The 14,128-nt window shown below is 43.2% G+C and overlaps 1 protein-coding gene across 13 annotated transcripts in view; it reads right to left on the bottom strand.

Moving 5' to 3' along the window:
- GARNL3 (GTPase activating Rap/RanGAP domain like 3) overlaps positions 1–14,128 on the bottom strand; it is a 50,956-nt gene that overhangs the window by 35,748 nt on the left and 1,080 nt on the right. For 9 of the 13 annotated variants that reach the window (XR_002407413.2, XM_021280182.2, XM_065035296.1 and 6 more), the window contains exon 1: positions 4,417–6,200. Coding sequence is in view for 10 of the 13 variants with exons in the window: in XM_021280182.2 (XP_021135857.2) it covers positions 4,417–4,590 (174 nt within the window). In the remaining 3 variants the exon portion in view is untranslated. Of the gene's footprint in view, positions 1–4,416; positions 6,201–8,388; positions 8,602–14,128 lie in introns of those variants that run through there. The other 4 variants (XM_065035297.1, XM_065035298.1, XM_065035301.1 and 1 more) reach the window with 2 other exon arrangements.

The following is a 14,128-nucleotide window of genomic DNA, read 5'->3' as shown; positions in this document are numbered from 1 at the left end:
ACCAACACACAGAACACCTACAAAGGGACCTGTCTGCTTTCCCAAAGTTCATCTTGAAGCTTGCTCCTTTCAAAACAATGGCATGATGATTCTTGTCCGATCAGTTTTGCTAAGCTTAAAACCGTACTTGTTGGCAGTATTAGTGGAACTAGCCATCTTTTACTGCATTTTCTTTATTGATATATTCAGGAGACAGCAGCAAGAATCTCCAAACATAATACTCAGTGACGATACAGAACAACATAAGGTACAGGAGATGTCCTGGTCTGCTTCCAGCATTAACATCAGAAAATATGGCTCACAGAATCCCAGAATGTCAGGGGTTGGAGGGCCCTGGAAAGCTCATCCAGGTCAATCCCCCCGGAGCAGGAACACCCAGATGAGGTTACACAGGAAGGTGTCCAGGCGGGTTGGAATGTCTGCACAGAAGGAGACTCCACAACCCCCCTGGGCAGCCTGGGCCAGGCTCTGCCACCGTCACCCCCAACAAGTTTCTTCTCCTCTTTCAGTGGAACCAAGAGGTGTTCCAGTTTGCACCCATTGCCCTTTGTCCTGTCACTGGTTGTCACCAGAAGAGCCTGGCTCCATCCTCCTGACACTCACCTTTATATATCTGTAAACATGAATGAGTCCCCCCTCAGTCTCCTCTTGTCCAGCTCCAGAGCCCCAGCTCCCTCAGCCTTTCCTCACACGGGAGATGCTCCACTGCCTCCAGCATCTTGGTGGCTGCGCTGGACTCTCTCCAGCAGTTCCCTGTCCTGCTGGAACTGAGGGGCCACAACTGGACACAATATTCCAGGTGTGGTCTCCCTAGGGCAGAGCAGAGGGGCAGGAGAACCTCTCTGACCTACTGACCACCCCCTTCTAACCCACCCCAGGTACCACTGGCCTTCCTGGCCACAAGGGCCCAGTGCTGGCTCACGGTCACCCTGCTGTCCCCAGGACCCCCAGGTCCCTTTCCCCTACACCGCTCTCTAATAGGTCATTCCCCCACTTATACTGGCACCTGGGGTTGTTCCTGCCCAGATTCAAGGCTCTACACTTGCCCTTGTTCTATTTCATTAAATGTTTCCCTAACCCAGTCCTCATCAACCCAGGCAAACTCTTCCATTGTCCTGCATTCCTCTGGGCCTCAGCGGTGCGGGATCCTCAGGACAGCCTCCGGCAGAGCAGACAGAGACAAAGAAGCATTCAGTAACTCTGCCTGCTCTGTATCTTCTGTCACCAGGGCACCCACCTCGTTCCTCAGTGGGCCTACATTGCCTCTGGTGTTAGTTTTACCTGCCACGGATTGGAAAAAGCTCTTCCTGTTGTCCTTGACCCCTCTCGCCAGGTTTAATTCTAAGGAGGCCTTAGCGTTCCTAGTTGCCTCCCGACACCCTCTGACAACAGCCGTATGTTCTCCCCAAGTGGCCAGCCCCCCCTTCCATGGTCTATAAACTCTCCTCTTCCCCTTGAGCACACCCAGCAGTTCCTGTTGAACCACGCAGGTCTCCTGGCTCCCTTCCTTGACTTCTACGTGTCGGGATGCTCCAATCTTGTGCCCGGTAGAAACAGTCCCTGAACACCAACCAACTCTCTTGGGCCCCTTTACCTTAAAGCAGCTTTGTCCATGGGATTTCCCCCAGCAATTGCCTGAAAAGGCCAAAGTTTGCCCTGCTGAAGTCCAGGGTTGCAATCCTGCTTGCTATCCTGCTACTGCTCATTTCCAGCTGAAGACTTCAATGGTTTCAGAAATACTATGGAAAAACAGTCTGGTCTTTTTATAAGGGAATCCAGGGATTCTCAGCCCACTGAAACTCTCTTGGCTGTTAAAAAAGCTCAAGAAGTCAGTCAAACATATGATAACATGATAATTCTGATGTGTTCATCAAGACTGCTTAGGATCTCTTTAAGAGAAGAGGAGAAGCCTGACAATGACATTACATGTTATTCCTCTCAAAACTGTAAAATACTAGGTTGCCATATTATCATAGCAAATTTTTGAAATGGGGTCTGAACAACAATGCAACGGTGCATCGTTACTTGCTTCCCTCTAGCAATCCATGTTACTCTAGGATAATACTTTCTCCCTTCACTTGGTGGAAGAGTTATCACAACATTTTGAAGTTCTCTTTGCTCCTTATTTGAAGTGATCTGAGGCTATGTCGGGAATAAACTAACATGGCAAAACTCCAACACTTCCTGGTGCCTTGTATACACTGTGAGAGAAATTATATGGACAACTGGTTACATTAGACCAGTGGGAAAGACAGGAAATAATGTTTAGGGCAGAGACGTAATAAATAAAAGGTGGAAATTACTGAGCAATTGAGATGCTGCTGTGCAAAATATTAAGCAAGAAAGCTTCAATATTGAACGCTTAAAAATCTGGAAAGGCAACAAACAACTTTATACGTTTGTACTCCAAAAGCTAGAAAGGCACGCTTTCATAAAATGCTAGCGGAATTTTAAAGAAAACCATTCAAAAGACAAGAGCATTCATGTGAGCTTACTGTGAATTTATAATTACTGATACATTTTTTTTCAGCAAAAGAATCCAAGCACAGGTGATGAGAGAGCCTGTTAGCAGAAAGCAGTTCATTTGCTTTTTTTTTATTAAAATACCACATCTAATGTGCACAATGTATGGAAAGAAAAGAAAGAGAACTGGTGTTCTTGCAGTGCAACTTGCAGCAACTACGACACCAGTTTACACCCTATTTACATACATACTAACAAATATACTATCCAAGAAATTTAAATTACAATAAGCAGAAAATTAATGATTTCTTCTCACAGTAAGAGAGTTGGAGTTCACTTTACCCTTCCCCTCCCTCAGTTCTTTACCCCTCCCCACTTCTGTTTTCCTATAATAAGTTTATGAAATTTCCTTATGGCCTTATATACTGACTGATGTTATTTTAACTGCTGACATACTGCAATTTCCAGAGTGGATAATCACAGAATCGACTGGGTTGGAAAAGACCTCAAAGATCATCAAGTCCAGCCCTTGGTCCAACTCCAGACCATTGACTAGATCATGGCACTAAGTGCCATGTCCAACCTCAGTTTAAAAACCTCCAGGGCCGGTGAGTCCAGCACCTCCCTGGGCAGCCATTCCAATCCTGACCACTCTCTCTGCAGAGAATTGCTTTCTAATCTCCAGCCTCAATTTCCCCTGGCAGAGTTGAAGCCCATGGCCCCTTGTCCTATTGCTGATGCCTGGGAGAAGAGACCAATCCCCACCTGGCTAGAACTGCCCTTCAGGTGGTTCTAGAGAGTGCTGAGCTCAGCTCTGAGCCTCCTCTTCTCCAGACTAAACAAGCCCAGCTCCCTCAGCCTCTCCCCATAGGGCTTGTGTTCAAGTCCCTTCCCCAGTCTTGTTGCTCTTCTCTGCACCCGCTCCAGCACTTCAGTCTCTTTCCTGAGCTGAGGGGCCCAGAACTGAACACAATACTCCAGGTGTGGCCTCCCCAGTGCAGAGCACAGGGGAAGGATCACTGCCCTTGTCCTGCTGACCACGCTGGTTTGGATCCAGGACAGGATCCCATTGGCCTTCTTGGCCACCTGGGCACACTGTTGGCTCATGTTGAGCTTCCTGTCCATTAGTCCCCTCAGGTCCCTTTCTGCCTGACTGCTCTCCAGCCACTCTGTGCCCAGCCTGGAGCGCTGCAGGGGGTCCTTGTGGCCAAAGTGCAGCACCCGGTATTTGGCCTTATTGAGCTTCATCCCATTGGAATCGGCCCATTTTTCCAGTTTATCCAGATCCCTCTGCAGAGCCCTCCTGCCTTCCAGCAGGTCCACACTCCCTCCCAACTTGGTGTCATCAGCAAATTTGTTGATGATGGTCTCAATCCCCTCATATATATTACAAAGTCCCCTTTATATATGACAAAAAAAAGAAGTGCCAACTTAACCTTTAAATTCAAAGAAGTGCAGAATAACTGACAGATTCTAGGGATTAGTTTTCAATCTCTTTATTCTGACTAGTTCTTTAATTGTAAACCCTCTCTCGCTACTCTGAGGCATGTACACATAAAATCACACATACACGTATACATACACACACGAGCATGCACACAGTTTTTAACTCCTATAATTGCAAACACTTTGTCAAATACTACCCTAATATTGGGCAATCTTCAGCTTATAAGAGGAAAAAAGGTCCATTTCTGGGCATAAACACGATATTTATATAACATTTCCTGTCCCATTATGATGAAATATTAATAAATGTAGTAAAAAGATTTCCTAGCACAGGTCTAATATAGCTATTCTGAAGCTTCTTTCTATTACCCTATAATTTTCAAATCTGGCTTAGAAAATACCTTTTCCAAACTAGATTCAATGTTTTTTTTTTTTCCTGGAAATGAAAAGGATTTGAGCTTTGCATTATGAGTTGCTAAAATCAAAGGACAGGTTACGTAAACTTACAAGCTCCACCGATCCGTAGTGCTTTCTGCTAAACTCTCCACGTCTGCAACCCAGATCTTCAGAGACAGAGCTGGAATAGAAATGCTTCATCAGTGTACATAAGTCAACGAGCCCTAGAGCTCCTGGAACACTATACCTGCAATCAACAAATGTGATTCCTGCTGAACAAGGCATTGTGAGTTTTCTATTATTTTTTTTACTTTTACAGGAAAATCAGGTAATCATGGCAGTGCTAGAATTTTCTTTGTGTGCTACTTGTGTTCTACAAAATTCATTTTTGTGGGTAGGTGTGCTAGTTGCCTTAGAAACCACTGTGAAAGCAATTCCAATCAATGAACACTTGTTACCATCAGTACAGGTGGCAGAATGTTATGGAAACAGCAGGCAAGAGAGATTTTGCTGTTGCTGAGCTCTGAAATTCAGTCTTTGACCAAATGAAGAAATATACATAAGATGATAATTCAAGGACTGGGTTTCAAAACAAATAAATAAGACGCAACAACAGTCACTAGCGCAATAAATCTTTTCAAGCCTTGGGAAAGCCAGGTCACTGTTTTATGTGTCTGACATCTGGACAACCCCAAACACAAATACAATACGAATTAGAAAGCCACCACAAAGAGCATCTGGCCTCCACCAGGATAATTTTTAGACACTTTTGAGACCTGTCATATGTCCACAAAGTAAGAGAAAAACCAAACTGAGGTTCATAAAACTGAATTACTTTCTGCCTTGTGGCAAAGCTTATCTCAAAATGCACGAAACCAGAGGAAAATGTCATCTCACTAATTACCTGCATGATAAACCCTGGGAGTTATGGAGGCATTTGAGAACTATCTGCATACACACGAAGTCCTATAGCTTAAGTTGGTGATATTTCAGCTGAGTGAAACGTCAAACTCTATCAGGAAAAGCGTGCTGAGATCTGAGCATATGAATGCTGCACAGATAACAAAGTCAGCAGCTAAGAAAAAGCTTTCAAAAATAAAATATGAAAAGAGTATTCAAAACCAAACATTTTATAACTAAGAAATGGATATAGGGATACATCACATGAATATACTAATGTAACAAAATGCGGGTTATCGAGTTAAAAGAAGGCATGACATGAAAGCCATTAATTCAGAAATAAAAGTCAAAATGTATATTAAGGTATATGCCTGGCAGCTGAGGTAAAGAGTCTGGAAAGTAATATCCAAAACATGGTGGCAGAATTAAGAGCAGACCAGATACAGTGTCCTAATCTTAATTAAGATCATTAAGACACACTCCAACAACGACTACTGCAGTAACATTTCCCAACCAAGGAGTCACAACAAAACAAAAGACAAAGTGAGGCGCAGAGTAAGTTTGGGTTCTACCATACATATACTTTTTTTTTCCCCTCAACATGGAAAAGATTATTATCCTCCATACTCTGTCAGGGTGGTCAGCACGGCTTCTAGCAAGTTCTGGAGGCTGATTAGCCCAAAGAAACGTTCACCATAAAGACTCTCTGGTGTCTATGAGAGAGAGGATGTTGAAGGAGACCACCTGATCAACAAATCTCTAGTTTACCTGCAAACACAAAGCTCTTCACAGCTGCTGTGATGTCTACCGAACTATATTCTCTATCCCATGAATATATCCTCTATTCCAGATGATTAATAACAAAAGCAAAAAAGCAAACAACAAATAAAACCAACAACCACCCACAAACAAAAAAAGAACCCACACCCTTTGGTCTAAACAATCCTGGTATGGTTATTAGATTTCTCATTTTTTTTTTCCCTTAGGATTTCCGTGATGACAAGTGATAAACCAGCTGCCTGCAGGAGGCACTCCAACGTACTCCGACACTCCAATTTCATCAGCACTGCTGGCCACAGACTGACGGGAGCAGGGCTGTTTCAGAGTTCTGTCACTGCGTGACAGACACAATGAAAAGCATGCAGACAGCTGCCAACAGCATTATACACCAAATAACAAGGAGACAGCACCGTCATTCTGCAAGGAAACCGGCAGAGGCTTTGCACCGCTATTCATCAGGTCTGAAGAGCTACTGCAATAGCGTGGCCAGCCCCCAGTGCAAGCCCAGAGCCACGGACACTGATGGCAACACAGGTGAAAAAGAAAGACGATATCCATGCATGCTTTGTAAGGTGAACCCACAGGACTCCATGTCAGCCTAAATACCTGAGATCTATCCCTACTAAGGGTACAGAGATTCACAAATGCAGCAAATCAGGGTATATTCATCAAATGATGCAGAGAACACCAAAAGCAAGCTAGTTTGATGGGAGAAATAACCTATTTTCTTAGATCACATGATTTAGATGGAAAACACAGACAAGCTCAGAAAAAGCATAAAGAAGTTTATGTGCCTGAAAAGTTTATGTTCCTATCCTCTTCACAAACTACATTCCAATAATTTAAGTAAATACATTCTCTAACCACAAACCACATCCTCTGGCATCAAAAGCATTCTTCCAACACTGTTCTCGCTATTTCAAAAACAGGAGTATATCTGATGAAAATGCTGATTAAAACAATAGTGTTTTAATATCAATATTCTTATCCATTTGTATCCCAATTCAAAGTACCTAAAACATGGCCAACTTTCAAACACACTAGCAGTCCTTTTAGAAAAACCAGAATTGTACTCAAGAGCTAACCTCCTCTTCTTCTCAGCCTAACCACTTCACATCACACTTCTATTTCACATCATACTTGTCATCTACTTCACACCCAGCACTTAAAGCAGAATCTCAAACCAACATAAATGCTACACAGAAAACCCCAGTAGAGTTAAGCATCTTAGCCTCAATATACGCATAGGTAAAATTTATATTATCATGCTATTTGCATAACTGCACATATTCCCCAATGAATTCTAGCCTGCATACCTCTTTGGCGCTCCATTCTTAGTTACCACCATTTATACCGATCAACTCTCTGACATGTCACATCATTTAAATTTTAAAATATGCTGTAATAGTAACTTTTCTTATTAATTTTCTTCATTGGATTACATCCTTCATCCATCCTGACCTGATCTACGTCAGAAAAACACTGTTCCTCCAGTTACGCCAGTTCTAAAATGGTTTTCATCCTACCAAGATGAACTGCCAGCACTGAAATACTTAGATTAGTTTACCAGTGGCTCAGGCCAGTTAGGCTTAATTATCTGAAATTCACTTATACCACATTTTAATACAGATGAGCCTTTATTCACAGAAAGAAAAAGCATCCTACACACACTTTTACAGCACTTAGGGTGTACTCCACCTCGCTCTCCCATTTCTTTGGAAACACAACAGCTGCCATATAAATGTACAACAATGAAGAAGAAGAGAGAGGACTGGCTTCCTTCCATTTCAACAGAGGCTCCTACAAACTTTAACAGTCCTGAAAGCTGAACAACAGAGCAAGTTTAAACACATCTGCTAATCTAAACTTAGGCGGATATTTTTAGGATCCTAGTGTAAAATCACAAGTTCTGTCTTTTCGGAGCTTGACACTGGAAAGCACTTTGCTTGGGGGCCGGGGGGTAGTGGCAGAAGGAGGTGATTTTGCAGACTGACCCTGTGCGGCCACGACAGTCTGCATCCCTCCTGGGGTATCCGTTCTCCCCGCTACCGGGATCTCCGCCTGGCAATCGGTTAACCCGTTTCCACGGCAGAGGCAGCTGCGAGCGCTCCGCAGCCGGGGCGCTGCAGCTCCAGTTCCAGCGGCCTCTGCTCGCACGAGCGTGACGCTGAACAAGCCACGAAACCGCGCCTGAAGCCGCCAGTGGGGCTCCGCCCGCGCCACCTGCAGCAGCTCGAGGGAGGCGGCGGCAGCTCCGGGACTCCCGCCGTTCCGCCGCCCGCGGGCCTGGCGACCCTCCAGCTCCGCCGGCCCCCCGGGAGCACAGCGCCGCCTCTCCACCACCGACAGCGCGGGCCCGCACCGCATCGCGCCCCGCCCGAGCCCGGCCCCCGCCTCCGGTACCGCTGAGTGAGACCGAAGAGCCGGGTAGAGGCCGCCTCTGCGCCGCTCAACTCCATGCGGCCGGCCGGCCGGCCCGAGGGCCCCGTCGCTCCCGCGGCTCCGTCCCGCGCGGGAGAGGCGATGGGCGCTCCGCGCGCACATTGCGCTGCCTCGGCGCGCGCGCGCGCCCGCCCGCGAGCCGCTCAGGCGCCGCGCGGCCCCGCGCTCCGGCTGTGCCCGCCGGGAGCTGTAGTCCCGCCCGGGCACGAGCGGAAACGGCGGGCCTGGGAGGCGGTGTCTCAGAGCTCGCCGCTGTTCAGAAGGCGCAAAAGCCTCGGCCAGCTCTGCACCCACCTGTGGTCTGTGCTGCACCTGGAAGTCGGGCTTAATGCTACCACTGCTGCATGAGTAACCGCACATAAAATGTTTTCTCAGCCTGCTCCCCCACAACTCGGAATCTTTACAAGTGCAGGCGTCTTACAGACTGATACCCTTTATCGTGTTCAATTGCAACTGGCCAACAGAGTGAAACGTTACTGGGGAAGGAATGACAGCTCAAACCAGTATTTTTCTTTAACAAAGTAAAAAAGCCAGACAGAGTTGGCCAGGCTTTGGCTTGCTAGTCCACTTAATCACAAGTGGGTCTTAAACGATCCCCACCTGTGTGACTTAACACGTAACAAACCAGCAGCACTTTCAAGTGTGTGAGGCTCTTCCCTCCATTTTCCTGTTTTACACAGACACACACTGTCCTTCTCCACCTTATCAGGAGGTGAACACAGTCTGTGCTCATCCTGTGGCAGGAACCCTCCCATCTGGAATCAAAGCATGCCAAAATGACCAAAAGTATTTTGACTGTGTGAAGACTTATTTTAAGACTTTTCAGTAGGAGTTCAATAATATGATCAACTATTAAGAATAAAGATGAACCAATGTTTTGATAGAGTAACAACTTGTATCTTTGGTAATCATAACCTGGATGACTGTATTCTGTTTAGACAAATTTATTCAGTAAATTCAATTGCTTGTACGTTTTCTAATGAACTGCAATGTGTTACTGTGTTACTAAATACTGCAACCATCCATGTAGTAAACCAATAATGAGTTAATACATGATGTGATTATGTATATATTCTTACATTTCTTTACAACAACTATTACAAAATAGTAACTTCGGGTAATGTACTAAAACTCTGCTTTGAGGTTTGAATTTGATGAAAAGCTTCCCTAGTGTTAAAAGACAGTTCAGTTTCCAGAATTCATATGATTCTCGGTCTCTTTGCTTATTCTGAAGAGTGACACAAGACAGCAAAGGACACCCAGTATGCAGTAGAAGCCACCAGACAGCAACTTGTACTTAATGCTGGTTCAGGCTGGACTCAAGCTGGTGACGTACTGTTGAGGAATACTGTCAAGCATTAGCCTATTAGCTTATTAGAGTTAAGAGCCTATTAGCTTATTAGAGTTAAGACCTATTTGGATCTTCTATAAATTAAATTTCCAACACACAGTAACAGCTGGAGAAAGCTTCAGAATGGAGCCTCTGGCACCAACTCCAAGTGACTCTGCAACCTCCAACAGTTACTTACTCCTTCTTCTGGGTCACAGCATCACCACTTGCTGTCAATTCTGCCACTGTGTTTGAACAGTCACACTATCAGCTGCTCAATAAAGCACCTTGGAGTTAAAAAAAAAAAAGGAAAAAAAGTATTTCAAAAATGATAGGGAGAGACTCTTGGTTAACCATAGAATTAACAGGATACAGTTGGTAAGGGCAAGCATGAATAAAGTGATGGAACCCAGCATACTATTATTCCGAACCTCACATCATCACATAGCACCACCTACAAGTTACATGTCCCACAGCTCTCAGTTTGGCAGACAGTGCCTCAGGCCCAAATAAAAAAAACATACCTATACACCCAGCCTCTCACCAAAAACTAGTTCTTATTCCTAGAGAAGTGCATCTCTGTCCGCAGGCAGCTGATAGTCACATTTAAGTCTGTAACATAATGCTCAATGAACAAAATTTAAAATACAGTGAGAATTCCATGCATGGGGCACTACTGGAGTAACTTCTCTTAATGTTTTCTTCTGCACATTGCTTTTTTCCTCATCCAGATAACTGTAGCATTTAATAGTTCCTCCAGCTAGAAATAATGTCACCAAATTTAAATCAGAAACATTTAACAATTTTTTGAATAATCTTCCTTCATCACCTATATTATTGTGCTTTTACACAACGTTAAATGTATGGACATAGGTCAACCCCCTACAGTCTTTCTCCTCACAAATCCTCAAAGCTGACAGAAGACAGGAATCTGCACCTTAGCAACTACACCTTTGTTTTTAAAAATTAAACCTAAACCCCTCTATGTCTACAGGCAAGAAACTTCAAGAAGGTAACTAGTCAATAAGAGCAAACAATGCTTTGTACTAGTTGACTGTATCACTAAATACTGTTTGTGGTTTTTAAGGATTATGTACCATGCACAGATCTTCCAGTTTTGGAATTCAATGGAAGTAACTGATTTTAGCCCAGTAAAATAACACACTGTGAAGAATTTATTTTTTTGTTTGTAGGCTACCTGTATAGAGCCCATTACACCATGACTTAAATGTCTGAACACAAATCCAACCATGTGCCACTTTAAAGTTAATATCAACTGATAACACTGTAAACTCAGAACTGACTGCTTATATATCAAGAAATACCCTAATGAACGTAAGTATGCATATCGAGTAAAATAACTTAAAAGGAACTTCTATGCTAAAGAAACAAAAATGTTTTTTTGAAGGAAATACCTCCAATAACCCCTATTCAGTATTTTGCACTCAACCACAACTTTTCTTCTCTCTAAATATGCGTACTGCTTTACAAGATTGCCAAAAGTGAGGCAATCATACCCTGCTTAAGCATAGATCTTAGCAATTGCAACAACAGGTTTTTCTCAGTCAGTTTCTTTATGTCTGCTGAAATGGAAAGCCTGAAAAAGTTCTGGGCCTCTCTTCTGCTGTACAGAAACGCAACAACATGCTGAAGTTCCAGCCAGGATGGAATGCAGGCACAGAGCCTCTGCATGAAAAAGAGCCACAAAAATGGAAGGTTTTTGTTTGTTTTGTTTTCAATTGTTTGGGGAAAAAAAAGCATTTCTATAGTATGCTATAATTTCAATACTGTGATAAATCTTGAACACAATGAAACCCACAATATTCTTTACACAGGGGCTGCCTCCCTTACAGCATGCTGTCATCAATTCTTTTCCCATTTTCTCAAACAATGAGCAAAGAAAGATGGAAATGAGAAAGATAATAGCAAATTAAGAAACTACAGAGTCTAAAGAGGTGTGCTGCAAATGCATTGGCTTGGATCTGTCTAGTTAAAACTTGGGATTCCTGTTAGCAGCTTTTAGCAATGATAGATGTTTCTAGCGTTCTGTTGCAGGATGCAGCGTGTCTCTGCACTGGGAGGCTGGCAGGGACAGAAGTGACAGAACCACCTTAGCTTTATTTGTAATTACTGAAGATTTTATGTCAAGTTCCATACTGCCCCCAGAAGAAAAACAAACAAAATACTATATAAACAACAACATACTATATAAACAACAAAATGTATATATATAAATATGGTTTTTATAAGCATACATACTGAGAAACGGAGAGAATTTTTTAAGAAAGAGACAGACAAAAAAGCCCACTGCCTATTAATTATAAAGAAGAAAGTCTGAGAAATAGAATGATGGGAATACTAAGAAAAATAAGTTATTCACTGGAAAAGATACAGGATGGCAATAAACCTGAAGGTGCATCAAAATGAACCTCTACTTTCTGTGTTTAAGTTCCAGAATTACATCTCCCTTAATCTGCTTCCACCTTTATGGCAGCACGGGTCATTCCAGTTCATTTTGTATGGATTATATGAAGACTGATTAAGAGCTCAGTTAACCAGGCTTGTAATATCTGCACTGTCAGCGATTTCAAATTCAGCTATTCTGTCAAAGCAAGGACTCCTCATCATTACCTTTGTTACGGCATTGTAAAACAAGTTTACTTTCTAACAAACTTCTGGGCAGAGAAGATCCTCAGCACCTTGCAGACAAGGAATATACTTTGAAAATGACTGCAGGCTCTTAGACAGGAATACAGCTGGTTTATTCAGCCTGACATGTAACACTACAATTAAGATTTCAAAATAACTCTATCAATCCATTTTATCTCCTTGACTTCCCCAAAAGACCACAAACTCATTTTTAGTAATGCTTTGAAAGGACGAATTTTCCCTTTATAGCAAAACCATTTTGTAACTCTCTGCTGGTGATGCATCTCTCATGTTCTTCTGAAGCATGCAGTATAAAGTACTTACGTACTGTACACTGATCCAAAAAGAGAAGGTATGTTCGATTTCCTTTCATTAGACAAAATCAAAACTACTCATACTTTTCACAGCTGGATAGCTAAAAAAAGACAAGTGTAGAAGCAAAGTTGTCAAAAGCAGACCCAGCCACATAAACTGAAGTGCTTTTTTTATGTTTGCAAAAGAAGCAATGAGGTCATGAAAACCCATGGCACATACAAGACTAGAATAAGATGGCTCAGATTCTACTTAAATCCACATAGCCAGCATTTTCTATCATCTCATTGGTTTTGGACCTTTAAATGTATTTTGCCAGTTAGGGACCGAAGTAGAATTCAGACCACTCCAATCTTGACCAGAAGGTCTGCATCACCTTGCATCCCGACATAAACATTTCTAGTGCACAGCCAAACTGTACTCACCATAACTACTTTCAAGCTTTCCCCTTCACACTGTGCAGACCTGAAGTGGCCTGGGCTGGCCACTGCCAGAGCAAGCTTGAGATGCTATACTCGGTGCAGCACACTTGCCATCTCTGAAGGCTTTCACACGGCCCAAGTCCAGCCCGCTTGCTAAACAACCACACTGAGAGACACAGTATTTCATGTAAGCTATTAAACTGGCACACGCTCTCTCTCTCTACATATATATATATATTTGCTTGGTGACAAAATGGACAGACCTTAAAAATTACAATGATCGGCGCAGAGGAAGTAGGAAAATAGTTTATGCTTAAAAAAAGTAGATTTCCAGAAAAACCCACAGTACTAGTACTACCAAGGTAAGGGACCCAGACAGAGAAGACCCTGAGCTGCTTCTGACTACTCTGCCATGCACTGATCATTTAATGGGTTGTAAAGGTGTAACATAATTTCAGCCATCTGCAGAGAGTTTTCTGTGGAACATACACCTGTTCAGTACACCTGCAAGTGCAGAAACCAGTCAATTACAAGACAGCCAAGCAGGTAGGTCAGATTTCCTGTGGCATGCTGCTCTCAAGTAAAAATGCCACACCAGAATGACTTCCATTCACATTATGCAACTAAAATAGTGGGCTTGCATGATGACTTGCCTGCCAGATGAAAAGCTATGGAATTCAAGACGCATCTAGACAGCATTGTATTGAATACTCGGGAAAAGCCAGTCATCACAGTTTGTGCACGTATGAAATACTAAAATAAAAATTTTACTTATAAGAAACTAGAAGTGCCACAATAGCATTCTCTGAAGTGCAGCCAGCATCACATCTGACACCAAGCAGACAGGCACAATCAGTGTGCAGCAGACAGTTTGGTGCATGAACGACAGTTGACAGTTCTGGCTTACTAGAAATTAGGGAAAAGTTCTTGCAATAACACAGCTGAGGCAAAGAAGGTGAAAATGCAAATAAAATCCAGTAAAGCAAAT

This window comes from Columba livia, chromosome 19 (genome assembly GCF_036013475.1).
Source record: "Columba livia isolate bColLiv1 breed racing homer chromosome 19, bColLiv1.pat.W.v2, whole genome shotgun sequence".
Classification (NCBI taxonomy): domain Eukaryota; kingdom Metazoa; phylum Chordata; class Aves; order Columbiformes; family Columbidae; genus Columba; species Columba livia.
This window is presented reverse-complemented; position numbering and strand designations above follow the sequence as displayed.